Source organism: Bos taurus, chromosome 24 (genome assembly GCF_002263795.3).
Source record: "Bos taurus isolate L1 Dominette 01449 registration number 42190680 breed Hereford chromosome 24, ARS-UCD2.0, whole genome shotgun sequence".
NCBI classification, from domain to species: domain Eukaryota; kingdom Metazoa; phylum Chordata; class Mammalia; order Artiodactyla; family Bovidae; genus Bos; species Bos taurus.
In genome coordinates, this window is record NC_037351.1 from 22,141,847 (window position 1) to 22,167,087 (window position 25,241).

General features: G+C 41.8%; 1 protein-coding gene across 24 annotated transcripts in view; it reads right to left on the reverse strand.

The window, feature by feature from the left end:
* The window catches only part of DTNA (dystrobrevin alpha), a 451,122-nt gene that overhangs the window by 11,294 nt on the left and 414,587 nt on the right, over positions 1 to 25,241 (reverse strand). For 13 of the 24 annotated variants that reach the window (NM_001076260.2, XM_024984389.2, XM_024984390.2 and 10 more), the window contains 4 exons: positions 16,184 to 16,280; positions 5,698 to 5,857; positions 3,743 to 3,832; positions 769 to 937 (listed from right to left, as the gene is read on the reverse strand). In NM_001076260.2, the coding sequence (NP_001069728.2) occupies positions 769 to 937; positions 3,743 to 3,832; positions 5,698 to 5,857; positions 16,184 to 16,280 (516 nt within the window). Of the gene's footprint in view, positions 1 to 768; positions 938 to 3,742; positions 3,833 to 5,697; positions 5,858 to 13,027; positions 14,241 to 16,183; positions 16,281 to 25,241 lie in introns of those variants that run through there. The other 11 variants (XM_010818729.4, XM_010818727.4, XM_059880982.1 and 8 more) reach the window with 2 other exon arrangements.

Below are 25,241 nucleotides of genomic sequence, written 5' to 3' on the forward strand. Positions count from 1 at the left end.
AAATCTTTGTAAAATGTCTTTTGAAGGTCAGATTTATACATATTCAACAAGTCAAGCAAATTGGACTTCTTTGTAACGAGATTTTTATACATTTAGTTATTCAAATCACAAGTGCATAGATGATGTTTATACTCACTTTAAACAGAGGCCTCTCTAGTATCACCGGGTCCCTTAAGAGTGAATCTAGTAAATTCGGAAGACAGGATGATTTATCTTCTGAACTAGTGTATGAGTCCTGGGATGCTGGGAGTGATTTTTGACACTATTTTGTATCTAACTGGTTGAGTGCCTTGGGCAGGCCAGGATCTCAACAGGCACTGGCTGGTTTTCGTTACTGATACTCTGGAAATTGTTAGGAGGAAAAGTCACAATGAGAAGTTGAAATGAAGCGCCCTTCTACCTGGGTTTCCCAGGGGGTGCTAGTGGTAAAGAACCCGTCTGCCAATGCAGGAGACACAAGAGACTCGGGTTCGATCCCTGGGTCAGGAGGATCTCCTGGAGGAGGGCGTGGCAACCCACTCCAGTACTCTTATTGGAGAATCCCATGGACAGAGGAGCCTGGTGGCCTGAAGCCATAGGGTCACATAGATTGGGACATGCCTGAAGTGACTTAGCACACACACACCCTTCTACCTTTTCTGGCAGAAAAGGAAACTGTGTCATTCCTTTCCAAAATGAAAAACTAAGCAACCATGTTTTTATTTTCCTATGCTCCCTGCAGAGTGTTCTGTTGCTGAAAAAAACACCCCCCAGGCAGAAGATACTCACATGTCCCCACGCATGGTGCTCGGGGTAGCTCCACTGTGAAGGTACCCAGGTTTTCGGGCGTGGATTTGTGCTAGAAAAGCTTTTTCAGAGGTTGGTGATGGGACCAGATCTTCAAACTGAGTCCGTGCAAATTCAGAATCCACGTTACTATCAGTTTCACTCCCCACCTCTATTAGGTACAATTGAAGAAAGTAAAGAATATCTTAGATTTTTTTATGATCATCCAATAAAGGGCTAGGCTTAACATAAATTAACCTGTGCTGTGTAAAACACTGACCAGCTACTGTACACAAGTCAAGTGAGTGTTCATTTGTTTTCAAAATGAATTGATATTGACATGAATTACCATAAAATCAGGAAGACTCTTTAAAGTCCCTTGTACTGCAAGGAGATCCAACCAGTCCATCCTAAAGGAAATCAGTCCTGAATATTCATTGGAAGGACTGATGTTGAAGCTGAAACTCCACTATTTTGGCCACCTGATGCGAAGAGCTAACTCATTTGAAAAGACCCTGATGCTGGGAAAGATTGAAGGCAGGAGGAGAAGGGGACGACAGAGGATGAGATGGTTGGATGGGATCACTGACTCAATAGACATGAGTTTGAGTAAACTCTAGGAGCTGGTGATGGACAGGGAGGCCTGGCGTACTGCAGTCCATGGGGTCGCAAAGAGTTGCCACTGAGCGACGGAACTGAACTGAACCATAAGATCATTTAGAATACAGTATTGTCTTTTTTTGGGCTTCCCTGGTGGCTTAAATGGTAAAGAATCTGCCTGAAATGTGGGAGATCTGGGTTTGATCTCTGGGTCAGGAAGATCCCCTGAAGAAGGGAATGGCAACACACTCCAGTATTCTTGCTTGGAGAATTCCATGGACAGAGGAGTCTGGTGGGCTATAGTCCATGGGGTTGCAAGGAGTTGGACACGACTGAGCAACTAACACACACACACACACACACACACATACACATTGTCTTTTTTAAATCTCAATAATGTTACAAGGAATTTTTGTCTTAATAACTGACAATTCTCCAAGCATTCTGTTTTTCCCCCTCTTCTTTAAAACTGTTGTTACTTTTGCTTAATATTATTGGGTTGGCCAAAAGGCTTGTTTGGGGTTTCCATGAGCAACTATTAGGGAAAATCTACTTTAACTTAAGATAAACAAACCTAAAACACTACATTCACTTATTATTTCAAAGTACTGTAAGAGTATAAACTAATAGTACTTTGAAACATCCCCAATGAGAATGTACTCATTTTCTTCATCATTTGCTAGGGCACTGGGTATATGCCACTAACCATGATATACATATTAACTACTGTCATTTTTATCCTATCTGGTAATCTTAACCTAAAATAATAGCAGCAATTTATATTGCTATTATTTTAGGTTAAGATTACCATTTCATTATTTTAACTCTAATTATAGAGACTTTCAGAAATTTAAGTCCAGATTTTTTTTTTAATGGTGAAGTTTTATTTTTACAGTTTTTGTAATCTCAACTACATGACCACAGTCCTGAAAAACAGTCATATTGCTAGTAGGGCTTTCATGAATAGATGAAATGTATTCCTAACTAGCAAGATATTTATTTGTATATTAACACTGTTAAATTGTCTAAAACTCTGTAGTATTATTAGGATAAAGAGTACTGCAATTTTATGCTATATATTTTCTGGGAAGATCTTTCTTTGGTGGTATTGCAAAGGTGAATTTAAGTTTGTTGTTGTTTAGCGGCTAAGTCATGTCCAGCTCTTTTGCGACCCTATAGACTATAGCCCACCAGGCTCCTCCGTCCCAGGCAAGAATACTGGAGTAGGTTGCCATTTCCTTCTCCAGGGCATCTTCTTCTCCTAGGGATCAAACCCTTGTCTCCCGCATTGGTGGGCAGATTCTTTACCAGTGAGCCACTTAGGAAGCCCAAATTTCAGTTTAGCTTCATTCAAATAGCCACGCATTCCAAATTAACAGAGCCTAAATTAGTAAATAAGACATTTGACCTTATAAACTAACTTCAGCATCATGTCACATTGGGTCATGATATATTTAACAGTGGCTACCTTGGAATTCTGGATTTTTAAAAAATGTTATTTTTAATTGGAGGGTAATTACAATATAATGATGGTTTCTGCCATACATCAACATGAATCAGCCACAGGCATACCCATGGGATTCTGGATTTACAAGTCAATTTTAATATTTTTCTTTATTCTTTTCTGCATTTTTCAAACTTTCTGCATTAAGCATGTATTTATAGTCTTTTCATCAGCAAAATGTAAACAGTACTAAAAAATCTAACATCCCAACAAAATGTCACATAGATCTTTAAAAAATCTTTTTCTACTTGACAATGAGAAGATCTCTTTTAAACAGCAAAGTTGTTTCTAATTGTAAATAACTGGAATCAACCTAAATATTAAACATTAAATGAATAGTTAAACTAGAGTAGTTTAGCTTACAGTAAATGTTATTTTCTCCTTTATACAATTCTGAGTTATTAGCTATTTTGGGGGTAATAAATAAAGTTAAGAATAGACCCTGATGTTGGGAAAGATTGAAGGCAAAAAGAGAAGGGGGCGGGCAGAGGATGAGATGGTTAGACAGCATCACCAATTCAACGGACATGAATTTGAGCAAACTCTGGGAGACAGTGGATGACAGAGAAGCCCAGCGTGCTACAGTCCATGGGGTCGCAGAAAGTTGGGTAAGACTTAGAGACGGAACAACAACAAATAAGGTTTAAAGATAATGCTGAAATCTCCAGAGGCCTTTCTTAAAAGTTTACCTATAAAGTGTTAATTATTAAACTCAAGATGGTCTCACATTTCTCACTCAGACAATAAACATCTTAAGAATGCAGAGTTTTCAGCTAAAAAGATGGCACCTAAGTGTTCTATGAGCAGATCCCTAACAGAGGTTATGGGTCCTTCTGCAGTGAGCAGACAGATAAGAGGGGACCAGGGACTCACCAGAATTCAACTCTTTCACGAGAGAGGACATGGTGTTCGTGATGGAATCTGCTGCTACTAGTAAGTCATTCCTTAAATTTCTTCTTGAGCCTTAGGAAAGAATGATAACGGAAAAAAAATTCAATACTCTCCTTTCCCCCCAATTTTTATGCTGTTTATCATTCCCATTGAAATTCTACAGCAAGAAAACTTCCAAGACTTCTTTTCAAAAGTGCTTTGGTTCATTTCCTGAAAAAAAATACTTTGTGTTCAGGGCAATGGCCTTTGATGTATGAAGACATGGCAGCTGATGGGGATTCATACAATTTATTGTTCAAACTGGGACAATTTTACAAGTGAAAGGGGTGGTATTGGTAACAAGAATGAGGACTTCTCTGGTGGTCCAGTGGTTAAGACTTTGCCTTCCAATGTAGGGGGTGCGAGTTCAATCCCTGGTTGGGGATCTAAGGTCCCACACGCCTCACAACCAAAAAACCAAAACGAAACAGAAGCAATATTGTAACAAATTTGATCAAAGTTTTAAAAATGGTCCACATCAAAAAAAAAAAAAAAGTCTTAAAAAAATGACTGGGTGACCTGGCACAAACAGGGATGGTCGCAGGTAAACCGGCATATGTGATCACCCTACTTAGGTATTGCCCTCATAGATGAAAAGTCTGGTTTCCCCACCAGAGCTGTGCCTTCCCAGCAGCTGCTACTGCTGTAGCCATTACCTGGTGGCTGAAGTGCATCAGATTCTGAACTCCAGCATTTCAGCCTCCACTTCCCAGCAGGGCTCCCCAAACTCCCCCGACTATTTCAGGTACCTCTTGGGAATGAGAACCCTGTGCACCGAATGTCCTCAGAGGGTGGAAAAGGCGTGACGATTCTTGCTCCTGCTGCCAATACATGGGCAGAAGATGTATGCCAAATACCCTGACTCGGAACTTAGACCATATTTCTCTATGGTTGAGAAAGATTATTATGAGATTTCCATCACACTAAGGGTTCAAACAGGGCCTTCTCTGGTGGCTCAGTGGTAAAGAATCTGCCTGCCAGTGCAGGAGACTTATGTTTGATCCCTGGGTTGGGAAGATGGCCTGGAGAAGGAAATGGCAACCCACTCCCGTATTCTTGCCTGGGAAATCCCATGGACAGGAGAGTCTACTGTGCTATAGTCCAAGGGGTCACAAAAGAGTTGGACGTGACTGAGCAACTAAACAATAACAACAGCAAGGGTTAAAAGGATATTTGTGTGCTGGCCTGGGAGCAGGGCAAGGAGCCCAATTGAGGGCTAAGTCCATAATATGTTTAAAAAAGAGGCTCAACATTCCAAATACGTGGCTTACAGATAAACTTCGGCAGGAAGAGAAACAGCCTCGCAGTACATACATGGCTAGAAGAGGCAGCAGTGGGAGAATGCTGTTTGTCATCTCCAATCACTCTCTGCCCTCCTCTGTGAACTGTGGGGGCCTCGCCTCCCAGCCCCAGGACACAGAGGCAATGAGTCAACTCTCTAAGGCATCTGGAAGGTGACTAAGCATCCTTTTCGATTGCCTCTGTGCTAAAGAGATGGGCTTGTTTACTCTCAAATCTTGAGTTTCCTTTCATGTAAAAAGAAGAAAGCCGGAAATATCTTGCAGGATTTTCAAATGGATTACATTCATATAATTTCCTAGGGATACTGTTGGAAGGATTTTTTTTCCTTTCCCTTAAGGAGCAAAGGCTCATTAAAAAAAACAGGGCAGGGCAAGAGAAGCCAGAAGATAAGATGGTGAAGGGATGAACAGATCAGCGTAGGGAGGTGCTAAAAGGTCTTGCAGGCTTGGCTCTGACACAAGCCACGGAACAGTCTAGAACATCTTTGGTATTGGCTCTGGTAACTGTAGAACACGCAATCCTTGGCGACTTTGTTTTTGGTCACATAAAGCAGAACACAGCAAAGTAATACCGATAATAATAGAAATGCCACTTACTTTGTGCAAACGCCTCCTGTACGTCTCCCCCTACCCCCGTGAGTGAGTCCTGAGGCGTGGGGGTCGGGGTGGAGCAGGCGGACGCGGACCGCACCGGCATGGGGATGGGCCTGCTGATGGTGTGGCTAGGGGAGGAGCGGGGGGAGCCTGCCCCCTGGGTCTGGAGAGACAAGGCAAGCCATTAATTTGTTTTCCCCAAGAAGATGCCAAATGCCCTTCCCAGTGCCTCTGTTAAATGTTAAAAACCGTGACAATGGAATCCCAAAGCGAGCTGAAGTTCTAGGTCATGGAGATGGCAATGCTCAACTTGAATTGCAGGTGCAGACCGTTTAGGACCTTACCGGACATAGTCTGGAGTTTGGGTTACAAACCGAAAGCGGAGATTATTAGTACCACGTTCACTGTTCTACGTCATAGATGAGATGTTTGCCCACGTAATGAAACTACTGTTAAGCAGTGATAATTTCAAGGTGTTTATTTTCTCCTTGAAAGAAGATCTATACAGAATAAAAAGACATTAGGAAAAAATTTAAACTCGGAGACTATTTAGGATGGATGTGGTATATTGCTCTTCCTAAATTTTCAACCAGTCTGTCCTGCCATCATCTGCAGAGAATAATTTATAGTGCTTATCATGTCATGCCATATTGTGTGTATTAAATCTCAAATTAAGACTCAAATGAGGTGTAAATTGTTTAGTCCCTACTTTACAGGAAAAGTTGACTGTTGAATTGCTCTGATTCAGGGATTCAAATGAGGATGAGAAACATAGAAATCTTGGTTTCCAGTTTGGGGGTAATGCTTCCTATAGGAATTGTCTTTCTCTTCACCTATGAAAAAGCAATATTCTAGCAGTAAGAACAGTGGGATTTAAAAATGAGTGAAGAAAAAGGAGAAAACAACTTAAAAGTCATTCATCTCCTCACTCCAACCCTCAGCAGGAAATCATTCTGAGACTTGTCACACCTTGAATTTCATAGGTTCGGCTCTGCAGTGAGGTCTCTTGGAATCATTTTCTGTTTTAATAATTAGTTTACAAAGGCAGTCAAGTCAGCACAAACATGAAAATGTAAGAAGTGCATATACAACAGATTAGATGTTCACATAAATTGCATTCCAGCCCGCTGGGGCTGGCCAGGGAGAGTGAGGACTATTTCACAGCAAGCTCCAGAGATTCATCATCACCCCATTCAAACCCCAGACATGCACCACCAGAGCAGTGCTCTGGAGTATTCCATTTAGGTCTTTGCTGTGGGTTCAGCTGCTTGCAGTTAAAACACACAACATCAATCCTGTAAAATGCCATGCTGTTAGCTTTCCAGGGCTCCAGCATCACACATAAAAGTCAAATCTATAAATTGAGAAAAATCCAGAATTAAAAATGAAGCAAAACAGAAAATAACTCATGTGATGCTTGAGGCGCTGAGGATTCCACTCTTTCACTCACAACAGTACCTTGGAGTGGCCCGTGAGGCCCAGAGAAGTGAAGTTTGCCTGCTGGTGATGCTTTGCAGCCCCTTGCCCCAGCCTTCTCCGGAATGGACCTGGTTTACCCTAGCGAACTTGGGCAGCTCAAGGTCATTATGGTGACTCCTCTGCTGATGAGCTACCTGGACACCTCCCTGCATCTCACACCAATAGGTGGTGACTTCACTTTTGAGTCATGCTTCGCCATGTACAAAAGGTTTTCACATACATTCCCACTGGTGTCTCTCCATGACCTACTGAAGTAGGCCCCATTATGCTAAACGTGCCGTCATGGACCACAAGGTTCAGAGAGGTGAAAAGAATTGTCCAGGAAATGGGGCTAGAGGGTCTGGGCTGGGGCCTGAGCCCAGGTGCTCTGCCTGCCCCGGGTTGTAGATGGCCTGGATGGCCTATGGCTGGTGGAGGGTCCCTAAAGGAGACAGGTGTTGCTCAGTTCCCCTGAGGTCAGGCGCCTCTCCCTGGCAACCCTCCTGTGTATCCTTTCCAAGACAGGGCCCTTGGCAGGGCTCCTTGCCCCTTCTCATCTGTTTTCTTTACCAAGGACCCAGATGCAGATGGCAGGAGGGACTGGCCATGAGAAGCTGGACAGGGGGGTTGAAGGAAGAAGACTTCTCTTGGCTACACAGGGTGGGTTACCTTCTCTACCCTGGAAGCCACATCCTCTTCCGTGATAGGAGGTTCATAATAATAATAAAACTCCACTCTTGTATGCAATTTATAGTCTCTAGAGCATATCGGCATGCCTTAGTTTGCTTTATTCTCTCACTAATAAGTGCTAGGCATGATAGTAGCTTATGTCTCAATAGCAATTGAGGGTCTAGAAAGCACCTTAATCCCATCTATTTCACTTAATCCTCTCAACAACCATTTGAGGTATGAGTACTCCCATTTTTCAGGTTAGCAAGACTCAGAGGTCATAATCACCCAAGGTCTCCGAGCTAGTGAAGGACAGAGATGAAATGGACCCCCCAGCCTTTAGCCCACAAGGCCAGGGGTTTCCTACATCACCACAGCTACTTCTCAGGATTGTGGGCACTGGGACCAACCTTCACATGCTTCCATTGCTGTTTCGAAACATACTGTCACTAATGTTGAAAGGGTGAGCTACCCAAAGGCTCAGAAGATGCAGGACAAGGATGCACTGGAGAGTGTGTTGGAGCAGTGGTCTACGGCTTTCTGCTGGGCTATGCAGTAGAACCTTCTAGTTACTGCTCATGGAGAGCAGTGTGAGTGCCAGAGTGGCAGAAGAGCCTTTGGGCTGTTTATCAATCAGTTCAGAAATACAGGCCCCCCGTCTCTTATCTGCAAATATGAAATCCAATGGGCTACATGTGTTGTTTCCTAACTGCTATGAGGCTACTTATGTGGTATCTGCACTGTATTGAGTTTCTAAAACCAGATTCTGAGTTCTGGAGCATCTCTGGGCCCAGTGATTTTGGATATGGGGCTGTGGGCCTGTGTTTCAGTATCTGATGTTACTGGGGCTGTAGTGCATGCCAGCCCTGCTCACACCTGTGCCACTGGATTCTGTACCATATGATGTTCCTGGGGCTGCTGCCACAGGGTACCACAGGGCACCATGCCACCTTTGGGTACCACACTGGCCTCTGCTCTCCCTGCTTAACACCATGTCTCCAAAGCCAACTTTCCCTACCCCTTTCTGCCTCTTTCCTGTCTTCAAAACTCCCATGAGTAGACTTGTGTTAAGAGAAAAATAACAGATTGTGGTTATATGTTAAGGGAAAAACAATTGACTGAGTCTAAATTACACCCATGTGTGAATGACTAACAGCTACTATCTCCTAAATGAATTTCTAATTGGTGCAATTACAAGCAGTCTGATTGTGTGAAGAAATTAGGTGGATGATTCGGTGCTGAAGTAAAGATTCAGCTGCATCTTTTCCCCAGTCATGACCAGCCTTTACCCAGACCTGGGGGTAGAATCCTGGCTCCCTGGGTTATCAGGGCCCACCTCCCTCTGTCAGCACTCGATGACAGTAGACACCAGGGGCTTTGCTGGTGGCTCAGATGGTAACGCATCTGCCTGCAATGCAGGAGACCTGGGTTTGATCCTTGGGTCACGAAGATCCCCTGAAGAAGGGAATGGCAACCCACTCCAGTATTCTTGCCTGGAGAATTCCATGGATGGAGCCTGGCAGGCTACAGTCCATGGTATCACAAAGAGTGACTAACACTTTCACTTTCAGACTTACTGCTGGGAACACCATCTCAGGCCTTCCTGACTACTGTTCTTGCTGGACCACTAGGGAAGGCAGTTATCTCTTAGCTTTGGGGTAGAAGAGTGAATATGGTACAGTTTCATTTTTACAGGTGTATCCTGTAGCGAACTGTGGCCTCTGGCCTGGTCATGAAGCATGGCCGTTGGGTAACAACTTTAGAAGAGTTAGAGTGAATAATCTCTGTGAACATCCTTTCTTGGAAATTACTCAGTGATTAATGGAGCAAAGACTTAAGGGACAATGGTCCATGCAGATCAATATATAGATTTCAAATTCCTGAGGAGAGAGTTGATTTATGGACGAAGGAAACAATTCATCATACTTGGCAAATTTAAAATAGCTCTCTTCCCAGAGAATAAATGAAAAATTCATTTCTACCCTCCGTTCTCTGAGAATCCACTCAACCTGCTGTTGTATCAATTTTTAAAAAGTGTGACAAGATCCATAAATTTTCTGATTTTTTTCCAGGAAGGATTTGGGTTTCCACTCTGTCCCAGAAAGGAATGAGGCTTCAGGGGAAGTGCCCAGTGTCACTTTGTGGAACCAGCACCATCTAGAGGAATGGCCAAGCAGATGGTCAAGAGACAAGGGGAGGTGGTACTATGGACTCTCCCCAACCCAGGTCACCCACTCCCCGAAAGTCAGCCTCTCAAGTTTGGTGGAGAAAGCAGCACAGTCAGGCCTGCCTGATTTTATATGGCTGACTGTTTAGTGACATCCAACCCTTTTCTCATCCTTTCTTCCAAACCACCCTGATTATCATCACAGGGCTTCATGTGGGGATGCAGATGAGGTGCCTAATTCTGATTGGTCAGACAGGAAGCACCATGTGCCTTGCGTCTTACAGCAGAGATTTCCAGGCAGAAAAGAGGAAGCACTGTGGGAGACAGAGGAGCATTCCAGGGCTTGGAGTACCAGGGAAAGGCCTGGGGAGTCTGAGGGGTACTGCAGACATGCTGGGGTAGCCAGTGCGGTTGATACACCAGGCTTGCTGTGAGGAGTGGAACAGATGAAGCCGGAAAGAGCTGGAGCCAGGTGCGGGGGCCTCCAGCGTCATTAAAGGGGCTTAGCCTTTATCCTGAACTAGAGGATCATTTTGTAAGGTTTTTTAAACAGAGAAGCAATTTTTACTTTTCGAGAATTAGTTAACAATCCCTAATTTAAAAGAAATGTGAGAGATAGAAAGAGAAAGAGGAGAGAAACAGAGAGAAGAGGAGAGGAGAGAGAGAGAGAGAGAGAGAGGCTGGGGAGGTCTGTTTTTGAACACAGATTTCAGTCCTAATATTACAGTCGATTATTTCTGATGTGAATCATCCCCATCCCTATTCATTCGTGATCACTTCCCTACTCCATAGGCTACCCACCAGAGAGGACAAGCAGGGGAAATGATGGAAGGTGAACCTAAGCTGGTAAAATCTATTATTTCTGACCTGTGCATATTTCACAATATGTTTGGAAGAGGCAGGAACCTAAGTGACCATGATTTCCCCAGGGAATTGGGCCATTCAGTTGTAAACAGAGAATAGAATACAGCAGGAGATGGAACTGGGAATGGTGTGTGACTTTCTTCCCCTGACTGAGACACTAGCTAATGTGAGAAAGAGTATATGTGTGTGTGTGTGTGTGTGTGTGTGTAAAATGTGGGTCAAATGAGAAAAGCTTATATATTCTGATGTATATGTGTACACATACATACATACATTTATCCTTATATCTGATATGCACAGAGCATTTTACAAAGTGCTTTTACATCCATTATCTTTTTGAATCTTTACAACAACCCTGAGACCCATGTATTATCAGTATGTTTGAGATAAATTGCTAGGAAGTTCATTGACTGACTCAAGATCTTAGCGCTGTGAGTAAGGAACTTAGACCACCATAACTCAGGGCTAACTCCAGTAATCTTTCTAAGAAAATTATTATTGAGATCCTACTTTCTGAACTCAAAGTCAGGATACTTGATTTTAGACCAGGTCATGGTCTTTGGCACTGGAAAGATACTAGAAACTTGGGAACATACCGTCACTGCTATTATATCCCAGCCGCCTTCATTATTAAACTTTTTATGAGTGTTCTTTTTATGGTTCCTTCAATAAATCTTAAAAATACACAAAGAAGAAAGAGGGTAGGATAATTTCGACTCAAGTTTGTAAAAAAATTTATTGCTTATGAGACCATAATCATCATCATATTATATTACAGGCACTATTTCTTTTTTTAAAAAATTCATGTTCTCTCCTCAAGGGGAATAAATTCATGCATTACCTCGAACAAGAAACAGTATAAGTAGGAATTATATATACCAGTATAATAAAATACATTGAACCACACAGACTTATGATAAAGCAAGTAGAGGTTATTAAATCAAGCACAATTTGTTGTGTGTGGTGTCTTAAATCTGATTTTACAAAGAGACTGTCCCCAGAGGGGAAAGGCTCATAAATAAAAACAGAATTTAGAAGCAGACGCCAGACTAAAACTTCTAAATTCTCTCCTTAGATCATGTTATACTATGAGAAGTCTATAAATTCAGATGGTATTTGTTTATTTCCTTGTAGAACTGCCTCTGCAGGATTGGGACATATGGGGTTCTGTCTTTAGTTCTGACTGAAGGTCAGTATAAGGATCAGCCACATGAAATCTACTACTGCATGTGTCTGCATTATTATTCACTCCTCCTCTGGTAAAGCTCTGAGTGAAATTTCCTTTTCATATTTTATGCCAACAGAAACTTTGGCCCCTTGAGGACTGACATTTCTGTTCTGATAAAACTACCAATTATGTTTTCCCTTTTTTGCCTCATTGCTAGAAAGCTCAGAGTAACACCCCTGTCCCTTAAGATAAGCGTATTTGCATTTTCTTCAGTGTTTGATTTTTCTATTTCTATTTTATGAAGTCATTGTTTATGTTTTTAGTTAGTTGTAAGCTGCCTTGGGTCCTTTTGGAAAAGAGACTTGAATATAAGCAAAGACATGAGTAAGACTGCAAAGACTCCTCCGACCTAGACAATGCATCGTTGACATGTCTGGGTGTTGCCAATAGTGGTCTTTAACCTAGGCAGCGATAACCACTGCTGGCTGACATTCAGTGATGCTGCAGCTGGTGAGGGCTCAGCGGGGGAGGAGCTGGAGGGGAAGCAGGCAGTAACGCAGTAATGGACGCTGCCATGGTTTGGCTCTATGCATCCATCTGTTTATGAACGTCCTGGTCCACTGAGCCTTTCAAGAATGCGTTGCCTTGGAAATGGAAGAGAGAGGGTCCCCAAAGGACAATGGCTAAAGCCAGGCTGACTGACTGCAGGGTGTTACCCTCTGCCTCCACTAGGAGGAGTAAGGTTATAGTTGAGCTTTCTTTCTATTTTCTATGCACATGCTGAGTAAGAGACAGGAAGGAAGAGAGGCTGTTTGCAGGAAAGGACCATGAGATGGCATTTTTCTTTACCATGATCTAAGTGTTTCGTATGTACAATAGCAACACCCCAGGTATGAATTTATGGGCAATTATACAGGCAGCAAATGTGTGTCCTTTACCCAGGGGGGCTGTCTCTCATTAAAATTTGACTTCAGTTTAGTGAAGTAACTTTGTTCACAAAATACAAATAATGTAATACATTGTCTTTATTGTCTGACATTACAGATTCGTTTTACACTTTCCTTTTTTTTTTTACAGACCATGGGAATGAAGGGTAAAAATGTGTCCAGCATTTTGCAAACATTCTTTGTTACACACAAACACGCACAATGAATAATAGGAAAGAGAATACAGAAGAATGAAAGGGTATGTTGAAATCAGACAGGCTGTGGTTGTCATGGATCCATGGAAATAATGTCAAACTTTTTGATAAGACTGGCAGGTGGGATATATTGTCATACACAGCTCGGTACATGCACTGGGAATGAAAGCTGCTTTTATTTTGTTTTTTTTTTTTTGTTTTATTCTTATTGTATTTTGAGCACGTTGCTCCCTCTGCTGGCTTCTGCACCAGGCCACGTGGTCAGACAGAGGGCTTCAGTTCAGCTACAGTTACAGAGCCACAGGGTTCATATTTCCAGGGAAGATGTATGTAACCCCTTGTGAACTCCTAGAGCAGAAAGGTGCTTGGTGATAAGATAAAGGCTGAAAGTTATCTATTCTTTGGAGATGATCGTCAACCAATGGTAGGTATATTCTAGTCTGAGAAGTGAACAGTTAGAGTTCAGTCTTTCTCTTATTAGACTGAGCACTTAATGGTGAGCAGTGGGGAACAGGGCTTAGTAATTAGGCAATGAGAGGAGAAGTAATTGGCTGATTTTTACAAAAAGAAGTTCCACACCTTTTCAGTAAAATGGAAACTGAACTGAACATTCACAGGATGAGCGGATGTCAAGGTTAGCTTCTGAGTGCTAACTGAGGTAGAACCTCAGTGGGTTCCATCTAATGGACCATTAGTAATTGTGGTGAGTGTCTTTCTATTAAGAGAAGGGTCTGATCAACGACCCAGAAAAAGCATGAGACTGCTTTGAAACTTAGACCCTGGAGCTCTAAAGAGTTTCCAACAAATTAAATATGTTCCCTGTTCTAAAAGATGTAATAGCTCTTCTTTTGATGTTGATGGTAGTTATAAAAAATGCTAAATTTTATGTGTCTCAATTCAAGCACTACATTGAAAAGGAAGCAAATTAGTATAATTTTTTTTTTCTCTTTCCAAACTGAAGCATGAACATACATTAGAGGCAAAAGCAATGAGAAAAACGGCAGGACGGCAGGCCCCTCCACTGTTAGTTAAGACCTGCAGTAGGGCACATAACTTACTCCCTGCTTCAATTCTTCTTCCTACAGAAAGATTGAATCAATAATGGTTAGGTTACCCAGGGTTCCAATAAGAGCATGTACACAGTGTGAAGGAATAAAGGTGGGGGAAATCAAGCCTCTTCTACCTTGGGTACTTAGAGTTCCAAGTCTATTTAGGTATTTGAAACTATGGACCTGTCTCTTTCCTCCACGTGTCTAATCATCTTTCAACATGATTTCTCTCCTTATCCTGCAATGGGTACATCCTGATAGAATAGACTACACTCAGGCTACAGTGATGCCAAGATGGCTGGTGGTAAACAGACTCCTCTCCCATTGCTAAAGCGACAGAAGCATAAACGTAGAACCAGAGGGCTGTTTTCAGTTCCCTGTCATTCGGTGACGGGAAAGATGGGACAGGTCCACTTTATTTGGTATATGTGGGGGAAAAAAACCAGAAAAAGCGTGTCTGGATCATCAAATGAGATAATAGGGCAGAAACAGCAAGAGGTTATTAATTATCTGGTCCTGTCTTAACATGGGCTTCCCTGGTGGCTCAGATGGTAAAGAATCTGCCTGCACTACAGGAGACCCAGGCTTGATCCCTGGTTCAGGAAGATCCCCTGGAGAAGGGAATGGCAACCCACCCCAGTATTCTTGCCTGGAGAAGTCCATGGACAGAGGACAGATAGTACAACAAAAACTGAATTTTATACTTTATATGTCTGATACAATGAAAAGTAAATTTTGTTCAGTAAAGATAAAGCATTTCCGATACTGATGGCAGGAAAAGTCGACTACAGGAATAAAGAATAAAGAAAAGAAAAGAAAAAAGAGTGTTACATTTTCATCAGTGCCTGGGAGACAGTAGGTTTCAACAAATATCTGTTAACTGTTATTTAAGTTTTGAAATTAAAAAATAAATACATAAAAGAAATGGAGGGAGGGAGAAAGAAAAGTAAGAAAGAGAAAGGGAAGGAAAAGAAGGGAAAGGAAAGGGAAGAAAGAAAGAAAAAGAAAGAAAGAAAGAAATACAGAAACAATAAATGATGGGGTGTCAGGGATATAGGGGAGCCATAGACTGAAAGATAGGACATCTTGTCTTGCAAGTGAGCTGTCCCAGAGACTTTGTCTGTGTTACTCTAACATAAGCTTTAGTTCCTGCCTTTGGCATGTCACTGGTTCATGCTTGTTTATATCAGGCAGGATGGCCACAGAGCACTGAAATGTCCACGGGAGTCATCAGGGACATGTAGCCATACGAGTCTACTTTTGAGTTGAAATGCAACTTTGTGCACACTGACGAAGGGACTAAGATTTATGAAAGAAAGAATGCCAGTTCCCAATGAGAATTATTATTATAACACTCTGCAGACCATCTTATTACATGCTCCACTTGTAGAAAAGTGAAGGAGATATTCCCATTTACGCTTTGCATTTGAAACCCATAGGAATTATGTGACTTGCTGCGAAAGTCACACAGATTTGATAACATTTACTGAAATGAAAAAAGTTACTCCTCTTAATAAAACTATAATCACCAAAATTATTTTAATGTCTGTATCTTCATTTTCTGAATTAGATATGAGCTTCAGTTCAGTTTAGTCAGAACTGCTGAAAGCTATGAAATGTGAAATATTTTTGAATAAATTCAGTTTTAGTAATATTACTTCCAAGGACAAAAGGAACTGGAAATGAGCCAACTGGAAATAACTTATGCCATGAAGGTCGTCAGTAGTCTGCTTCCATGAAATAGATAAGAATGAACCCTACAATTGATCTTATCATTTGATGTGTCTAAGAAAAGATACTAAAACTCAGTTTGAAACCACTTTTTGGGGGAGGAAATCACATATACAGTAATTGGAAAAACCATTGCACATTAGGTGCAAATTTTAAAATGTATTTTATTTATTAATTATTATTATTTTTTTTACAAATGCCATAGTCGTAGGTCTAGGAAATAGCTATGTGAAACATCTTACCTTTAGTAGTTTCATGAGACCTTCTAACTGGACCATTAGCTCTCTCCGGCTCTCCTGGAGGGCAGACATTCTCTGCTCCAGCTCGTCCTTGCGCTGTCTAAGAAAGAAGTAGTAGTTGTCGTTAGAAACAGCACTCAACTCACTGAGCTAATCACGTTTCCCAGTCTTGAGGCAGGGCAGCGGTGGACACTAGAAAAAGGGCATCTCTGGGTCTTTGACATGGTTACCTGGCAGGGAAATGTCAAATGAATGCACAGTTATAGCTTGTTAGTCATTTAGTTGAGTGTGACTCTTTGGGACCCCACGGACTGTAGCCTGCCAGGCTCCTCTGTCTTTGGAATTCTCCAGGCAAGAATGCTGGAGTGGGTAGCCATTCCTTTCTCCAGAGAACCTTCCTGACCCAGGGACTGTACCTGAGTCTCTTGGAGAAGGAAATGGCAACCCACTCCAGTGTTCTTGCCTAGAGAATCCCAGGGACAGAGGAGCCTGATGGACTATAGTCCATGGGGTCCCAAAGAGTCACACATGACTTAGCGACTATCACTCATTCCTGCATTGCAAGCAGATTCTTTACCATTTGAGATACCAGAGCAGCCAGGTATATGTTTAATTGTTAAAAGTCACAGTAAAACAAAATTAAAATCCTACTGGATATTTACCCTCATCTATCCTGAATTAACCATTTAATAAAATATTTTCTGAATGCTAATTATGTCATGGGCTCTGTGCTGTGCCACTGGGTCCTCAGATAACAAACAAAAACCAAACTGCCACTGAAAAAGGCCAAACCCACAGATCTTCCAAGGCCAAGGACCCTCACAGAAAATACTGATTACTTTAGTGTCTGGAAATCAGATTTAGAAAAGTAAAATTTTCATTTTTAAGAATTGTTCAATTCTTAGTATGCAATGTGGTGCCTTTCAGAGGAGAACTTTTCCTTGTACACAGTTTTATAGTCGATCTAAATTTTCTGGTTTGGGTTTGGCTGCTTAGAGTGAAGTCAGAAAAAAGGAGTTCCTACACAATTGTTGCAATAATCTACAAGGTTTGTGTTTGCTTAACTTTGTTTTGCAAAACTTCTATCAGCTGTCAACAAGAATGAAAACCAGGAAGGACACAAATACTAATGATCCACATTTCTGAAGTATATTTTCCAAATCGATTTCAATCTCTTATTTCATGACTGCTAGTGAAAAAATGATATATACAATTTATTCCTTGCCCCAAGGACTTCTAATTCTGAAATATTAGAAATTATATTTTTAAAAATGTATGGATGCCTTAACCACACATGTGTTAATGTATGAATGGACATGTCTAGCGTCAATGACACAGGCATAATATTAAGTGGAGCTTATAGCAGGGGCTCTGAAATGAAAAACGGACCACATAAAACTGTCACACTGGGTTAGGTCAGTGACTCATCCCGTTGAAAGATACTTTGTGGGAGGACAGGTGATGGATATAAATGAGACGTTTCTAATTTGCTTTAATATAGGCTTTCTCTATAATGATTTATGAATTTAAAATTTATAAACATGTCACTTTTAAAATATATTTGTATTTTTGACTTTTATTGCTACTTAAAGTTTATTTTGAGAGAAATCCTTCTGTTGATTTTCTTTACAATTGCCCCTTTTCTGAATCTTGAGGATAAGGAACACCATAATTTTATAGACCTTAATGGTACCCTATTTTAGTCTTCTGTCTTGCTGGTCTGTAGAATTCTAATTCTGAAAAAGTCTTGCCCAATTCAACAATATTCTTCAGTGACAACTCCATTAGCGTTTTTTTCCTTTGACCTTGTCTGCACATGGTGTTCCAGCTACATCCTCGGTAGGGCTTGGCAGAAGGCAGATAATGCTTCTGATTTATTTCCAGTTCTCGTCTAGATGCTGTTTTGTAATTTTTGGCCTTTTGAGAGCTAAAGGCCAAAAGCACTTTGAGGGGAAGGTTAAAGCAAACTCTTCAAATTATAGATAAGAAGTATTAAAAGAAGCATCTAAAAACCATCAGAAAAAATTAACTTATAGTAATGTATAATTAATCAATATTGAAATAGCCTTATTTGTATTTATCTTAAGTAATACTCTTTCAAAACATGACATTTACTCTTTCATGCGTTGCATTGAAATAAATTAAAAAAATTTATTTAATAATGTCTTCTCTGTAAGTGTTTACACCAATGGTTACCAAATGTGGGTTTGATAACAAAAGTGTGGTGCAGCCTCCAGTGTTCCAAGGAACACTGAGAAAACCTGGACTAAATAGTGATTTTATTTTCTTAGAGCTAAATATATCATCTCTAAAAGAATGCCTTTTATTCTGATATTCTGTCAGATTATTTTTAATTTTGTGTGTATTAAAACCTACTTTCTTTAGGAGAATGTTGGGATAATAGGCAAAATTTTTAATATGAACTGTATATTGCTTAGTCACTCAGTTGTGTCTGTCTCTTTGGACTGTATGACCCCATGGAATGTAGCCCACCAAGCACCTCTGTCCATGGAGTTCTCCAGGCAAGAATATTCGAGTGGGTTGCCATACTGTCTTCCAGGGGATCTTCCCAACCCAGAGACTGAACCCAGATCTCCCACATGGCAGGTGGATTCTTTACCATCTGAGCCACCAGGGAAGGCTGAACTGTATATTAATAATAGATAATCATAATAAATATCAATATTAACTTTTCTGAGTTTGATGATGATACCATAGTTATAGAAGAGAATGTCTTTCTTTCTTCTTAGAAAATATATACATAAGTATTTAGGGGCAAAGGATTTTGATGTCTGCATTTTACTCTCAAATGGCTCATCAAAAACGTGTGTGTAGTTTACATATGTAAACATATATAGGGAGATAGAGAAGAGTGCGACAAAATGTTTGCACTCCCTAGGTGAAGAGTAGAAGGGAAATTTAGTGTGATATTCTTAAAAATCTTCTGTAGGTGTGGATTGTTTTTCAAAATAAAATGTTAAAAAATATACTGCATTCATGAAACATGCTAACAGGTGATGGTAGTTGAAAGATGTCATTGTAGGGAGTTTCCTGGTGGTCCAGTGATTAAGAATCTGCCAGCCAATGCAAGGGACACGAGTTTGATCCCTGGTCCAAGAAGATCCCACCTGTCATGGAGCAACTAAGCCCTGCACCACAACTACTGAGCCTGCGCTCTACAGCCTGTGCTCTGCCCCAAGAGAAGCCACTGCGATGAGAAGCCCGTGCACCGCAACGAAGAGTAGCCCTTGCTTGCTGCAAACACAGAAGCTTGTGTGCTGCAACTAAAGCCTAGTATAGCCCAAACAAAGCTGTTACCTGGTGAAACAAAAAGTGCTTAACTTTGTGTTGTTTCCCGCCACCAAAAAAAAAAAAAAAATTAAGATGGTCTAATGAAATTCAGTCCTGGGTGTTCACTGGAAGGACTGATGCTAAAGCTAAAACTCCGGTACTTTGGCCACCTCATGCAAAGAGTTGACTCATTGGAAAAGACTCTGATGCTGGGAGGGATTGGGGGCAGGAGGAGAAGGAGACGACAGAGGATGAGATGGCTGTATGGCATCACCGATTCGATGGACATGAGTTTGAGTGAATTCTGGTTGTTGGTGATGGACAGGGAGGCCTGGCGTGCTGCGGTTCATGGGGTCGCAAAGAGTCGGACACGACTGAGCGACTGAACTGAACTGAATGAAATTCAGGTCTGGAAACCACAAACCTGCATCAGAGATTATAATTCCACAAAAAAGTCTCTTTATATTAATAAGTTTTCTCAAAGAATAATCTCATATACCTTAAAAAGAATGCAACTTTGGGGTATATAATATGCTTATTTTTTTAGACAAGAGATAAATATGAAAATTTATAATTGTTTTTCTTCCCATTTGTAGTGTGAAGTTGCTTCACAGTTTAATAGTTTCTTCTTTATAGGAGATGGTATTGTCTTTGCAAATACAGTTCTTTAGCTGTCTCTTAATGGTTTTGCAGTGGGAAGGCTCACTAGATCACCTTGCAAACTTTCCCTCAGATTTCCCCATCCAATATGGGAAGGAAAGACCTGGGGAACCACTTGGAATGCTGCAGGCCTTTCTCAGCTTCATCTGTGCCTATTGATTGCCTGTATTCTAAAAATTAATATTAGGGCAAGATCTTTGGCTCATGTGAATCTGACTTGCCAAGCTAATCCACTGTGTTAACTCGGTATGTAACTCTCATCCTCCAGTGGCTTCCTGTTGTGGGATTGATAGCAATTTCCTCAAGATGGTCCGCGTGGCCACACAGCATCACAGTCTACCCCCATCTACATCTACAGCTCCAGCTCTTACCATGCACCTGTTTGCTCACTGCATTCTAGGTCAACAAAGCTTTTAGTTCCAAAAAAGATACCAGATTTGCTCTTGCTATTTGGTGTTTGTACATATAGCATCTATCTACCAGTAAAGCCTTTCATCAGCTACTTCCAGCTCCCTCCACTGTCCATAATCCCCATTCCCCGTGTATTTATCTTTCATGCTTCAACTCAAACAATCCTTCTTCATGGTAACTTCTGACTGATGTAGCAGCTTTGATAATTATGTCTTTTTTTTTTTTTAAAGGAAGATTGCTTATAGAACTTATCACAGTTAATAATCACACTCTTATTTGTGTAACTATTTGATTTATGTCATTTTCCTACTTGACCACAAATTCTGTGAGACCAGGAACAATATCTTTTTCAACTCAGTTCTGGGCACACTGCATTTTAGAAATATTTGTTAAATTGAACTAACTGAATAATCAAAGGATAGCAGTGTGTATTGTCCAGAGGCTGCGAATCAAGTAAGTGCTTATTATAATAGTCTAGGCAGGAGATAATTAAGACCCAAGGAAAGGAGAGGCTTCCCAGGTGACAGCAGTGGTAAAGATACCCCCTGCCAGTGCAGGAGACTTAAGAGGTGGGGGTTCGATCCCTGGGTCAGGAAGATTCCCTGGAGGAGGGCACGGCAACCCACTCCAGTATTCTTGCCAGAAGAATCCCATAGACAGAGGAGCCTAATGGGCTACAATCCATAGGATCACAAAGAGTCGGACATGACTGAGAACGCACGTATGCAAGGAGAGAGAATCTACCTGTGATGCTCACTGTGCAGGATTTTGGGCAAGTTATTTCACTTCTGTGAACCTCAGTTTCTTTATAGAAAGACTATAGTAGTACAGGGCTTCCCTGGTGGCTCAGATGGTAAGGAATCTGCCTGCAATGTGGGAGACCCAGGTTTGATCCCTGGGTCAGGAAGACCCCCTGGAGGAGGAAAAGGCAACCCACTCCAGTATTCTTGCCTAGTAAATCCCATGGACAGAGGAGGCTGGGGGGCTACAGTCCATGTGGTCTCAAAGAGTCAGACATGACTGAGGGACTAACCCTTTCCTTTCCCTGTAATAGTAATGGCCATCTCCCAGGTTTTTCACAGCAACCGTATGAAACAGTGTTAGGTGGAGCTTAGTGCACAGGAAGCGTCTATGAAATGCCTGTCCTATAATGCTATTCAGTTGCCAGATCTGGGTTGTAAACTTGGCTTTCAGCTTTGTCATGGCTAAAGTAAAAAGGGGAATGTGATCATTTAGAAAGGTTGTGGTGCCCTTAAGATAAAAATAAACTATGTGTTCATGAAAAGCGAAGCACTGATCTTGCTGCCCTCATTTCTCTGGTAAAGAAATTTCTCCTGTTGGCTTCTCAATAAGAGGCCCAGAAAAGATGTAATAGATGGAGGAGACCTCTGTCAAAGCTACAAAAAGGAGTTCCTTTGGCGGCTTCACATGGTCACCCCTCAGTGTGAACTCAAGGCCAAAGTGATTGGCAAGAGGTCACTGTTTTGGAACTCTTGAAAAGTCTGAAATGACTAAAGGATAAAACACTCAGAGCAGGGTTTCTGGGTATTTGTGAAACTTGCCAATTGTTAAAGTGCTTAGCACAGTATAAGTGGTTCATCAGTATCCAGAGAAATATCCTTCAAGGAAGGGTACTTATTCCAGGCAGAAGAAATGTGAAGAATATGGAATGCTTGCTAAGTCGCTCCAGTTGAGTCTGACTCTTTTGTGGCCGCTTGGACTGTAGCCTGCCAAGTTCCTCTGTCCATGGGATTTCCCAGGCAGGGATACTGAGGTGGGTTGCCATTTCCTCCTCCAGGGAATTTCTGGACCCAGGGATCGAACCCAGGTCTTCTCTGTCTTCTGCATTGGCAGACAGTTTCTTTACCACTGAGCCCCATGGGAAGCCCGACACACAAATCTGCATGCGTGCTAAGTTGCTTCAATTGTGTCCAACTCTTGTGACCCTATGAACTGTAGCTCACCGGGCTCCTCTGTCCATGGGATTCTCCAAGCAAGAATACTGTGCCCTCCTCCACAGGATCTTCCCGACCCAGGGACTGAACTTGCATCTCCTGCATTGACTGGTGGGTGTTTTTTTTTTTTTTTTTTTACCACCTGGGAAACCTGAAGAATATGGAGGCAGGCAAGCAAATCAGCTAGGATATAGGTGTTTCAGGTCTTAAGCCAGATGTGTGGGCCACCCTCTGATGGTGATGGCCAAAACTCTAGAAGTTCCCCACAGAGCCAGACTCCTTAGTATGGCTTTAAACTCAGCTAGGGTCATGAGAGGGGTTTCCAGGTGGTGCTAGCGGTAAAGAATCTGCCTGTCAATGGAGGAGATTAAGAGACACAAATTTGATCTCTGGGTTGGGACAATCCTGTGGAGGAGGGCATGGTAGCCCACTCCAGTATTCTTGCCTGGCGAATGCCCATGGACAGAGGAGCCTGGCGGGCTATGGTCCATAGGGATGCAAAGAGTCAGGCATGACGAAACGACTTAGTATGCCTGCACATACTAGACTCAACTTTCTTTACTTGTGAGTCTGAAGGGCCAACATAATCCTATTTGGCAAAATATGCTATTTTCAAGCAGTGATTTACTTTCATAAGCCCTTGAGGAGGAGGAGGAGGATGTAAAACATTCTTTTCCTTTTCATTTTCATCCCTTCTGGGTGATGGTGTAGCAGAATATGCAAGAACTCCTAAAACATCTCTCTAAAAGTAGGACCAGAAATCATATATATTGAAAAGGAAGACTTTATATTTCTTCCATTAAATTATTTTGTTCTTCTAAAGTATGATGTGATCTCTGCACATCCAGAAGCCTCTACAAGAAAGCTCTGCAGATCTCCTCTCCATAACTCAGGCCTTTGGTGGGCCTCCCCCTCCAGTCAAGTGTATGAGCCTGGGGAGACTGGATCCCACCTGAGAGGCAGGGCCTGCTCCCTGGCCAGGTGTGCTGAGTGCTCAGATGTGAATATGTCCATAGAGCTGGGTTAGAGTGGAGCCCCTAGAAAGATCCATACAATCAACCGGGACTTGGTAAAACACAAATACAGCCATACAGAATGTGCTAAATTTAGTCTCCTTGTAAGGAGGAAGTTAAAGTGTTAGTCGCTCAGTTGGGTCTGACTCTGTGTGGCTCCATGGACTGTAGCCCACCAGGCTGCTCTGTATAAAAGTTTCCCAGGCAAGAATACTGGAGTGGGTTGCCATTTCCTTCTCCAGGGGTTCTTTCTGACCCAGGGATTGAACCCAGGTCTCCTACGCTGTAGGCAGATTCTTTACCATCTGAGCCACCAGAGTAAGCAAGTGGCGCTCTAATGTTGACAAGGGACACTCTAATTTCTGAGCAGAGGCATCTGTTCTTATTATAAAAAATTAATAAGAGTTAGTTGCCTTGGAGTTAGATACATCTGAAATACACTTGACATCCAAACTGAAAGATGGAAAGAATGTTATACTTGCTGACTCTGACTGCCTTGTGAAATATGACATTTCCACTAGGGAGTATCTTTGGGTTATGTTTGCATTGTTTTCCATACGGACAGGTTTGGGTCAGTGCCATATTCAAGGCATGTTGGTAAGTCTGAAGCAGAGCCCCTGGTCTGACTCCTTTTGCACGTGCTCACAGTCCTCATCCACGCCCTGCTGCTCTCTACAATCTGAGGCTGAAAAGTACCCTGAAATTCAGGGGTGGAACCAAATGACCTTCTTCAGTCCTTTCCAACAATATGTCATGATGACCGACTAGGTAACACCAGGCCTTTAAATTCATTTGCAGAACAAGAAGGTGTGAGGATCTGTATAGAAAACTCTTAGGGACCAAGAGTTGGAGAGAATTTATGGGTCACATATAATTTTTTAAATTTAAAAAGTGGTGATTATTTAGTTGTTTACATGTTTGTTTTGTTGATCACTTTTATCATAAACATATTGTTGATAGTGCAAATAACTAAAAAGAGTTGAGTTCAAATTCTTTTTTCCAGCAAGATGGATATAGAGAACAAACTAGTGGTCGCCAGAGGGGAGAGAAAAGTGAGGGATGGGAGATACAGGGCTAGGCATTAAGAGGTACCAACTATTATGTATAAAATAACCCACAAGGATATATTGTACAACATGGGGAATATAGCCAATAGTTTATAAAAACCAGAAATGAAGTATGGGGTCTCCCTGGTGGCTCAGGTGGTAAAGAATCCACCTGCAATGCAGGAGACCCAGGTTTGATCCCTGGGTTGGAAAGATCCCCTGCAGAAGGGAATGGCTGTCCACTCCAGTATTCCTGCCTGGAGAATTCCATGAACAGAGGAGCCTGGAGGGCTACAGTCCATGGGGTCACAGAGTCTGCTGTGACTGAGCAACTAAGCACACACAGCACAGCTTCCGTAATATCATACTTACACAATAACTGACATCAACTACACTGTAATTAAAAAAGAGAATGCACGATACATTTTTTTTTCTAGTGAAACATTTGGTTTTGGATCTGAAGAACACTGTGTCCTTTTCTCTGTGTCAAAGAAAAAAGCAAAGTGTAAATAGCTTCTTTTCCCAGACCCCCGAATCTCAGCAATTAGATGTGTGCTATAAAAATAAAAGCAAACAGACATTGGCAGCTGCAGAGGCTGATGACCATTTTCCAGTGGACACTGTCAGATGGTTTGGACGATCTCAAACACTGCCTTCCTGAGATGCCTTGGGCTCCTTTTCTTAC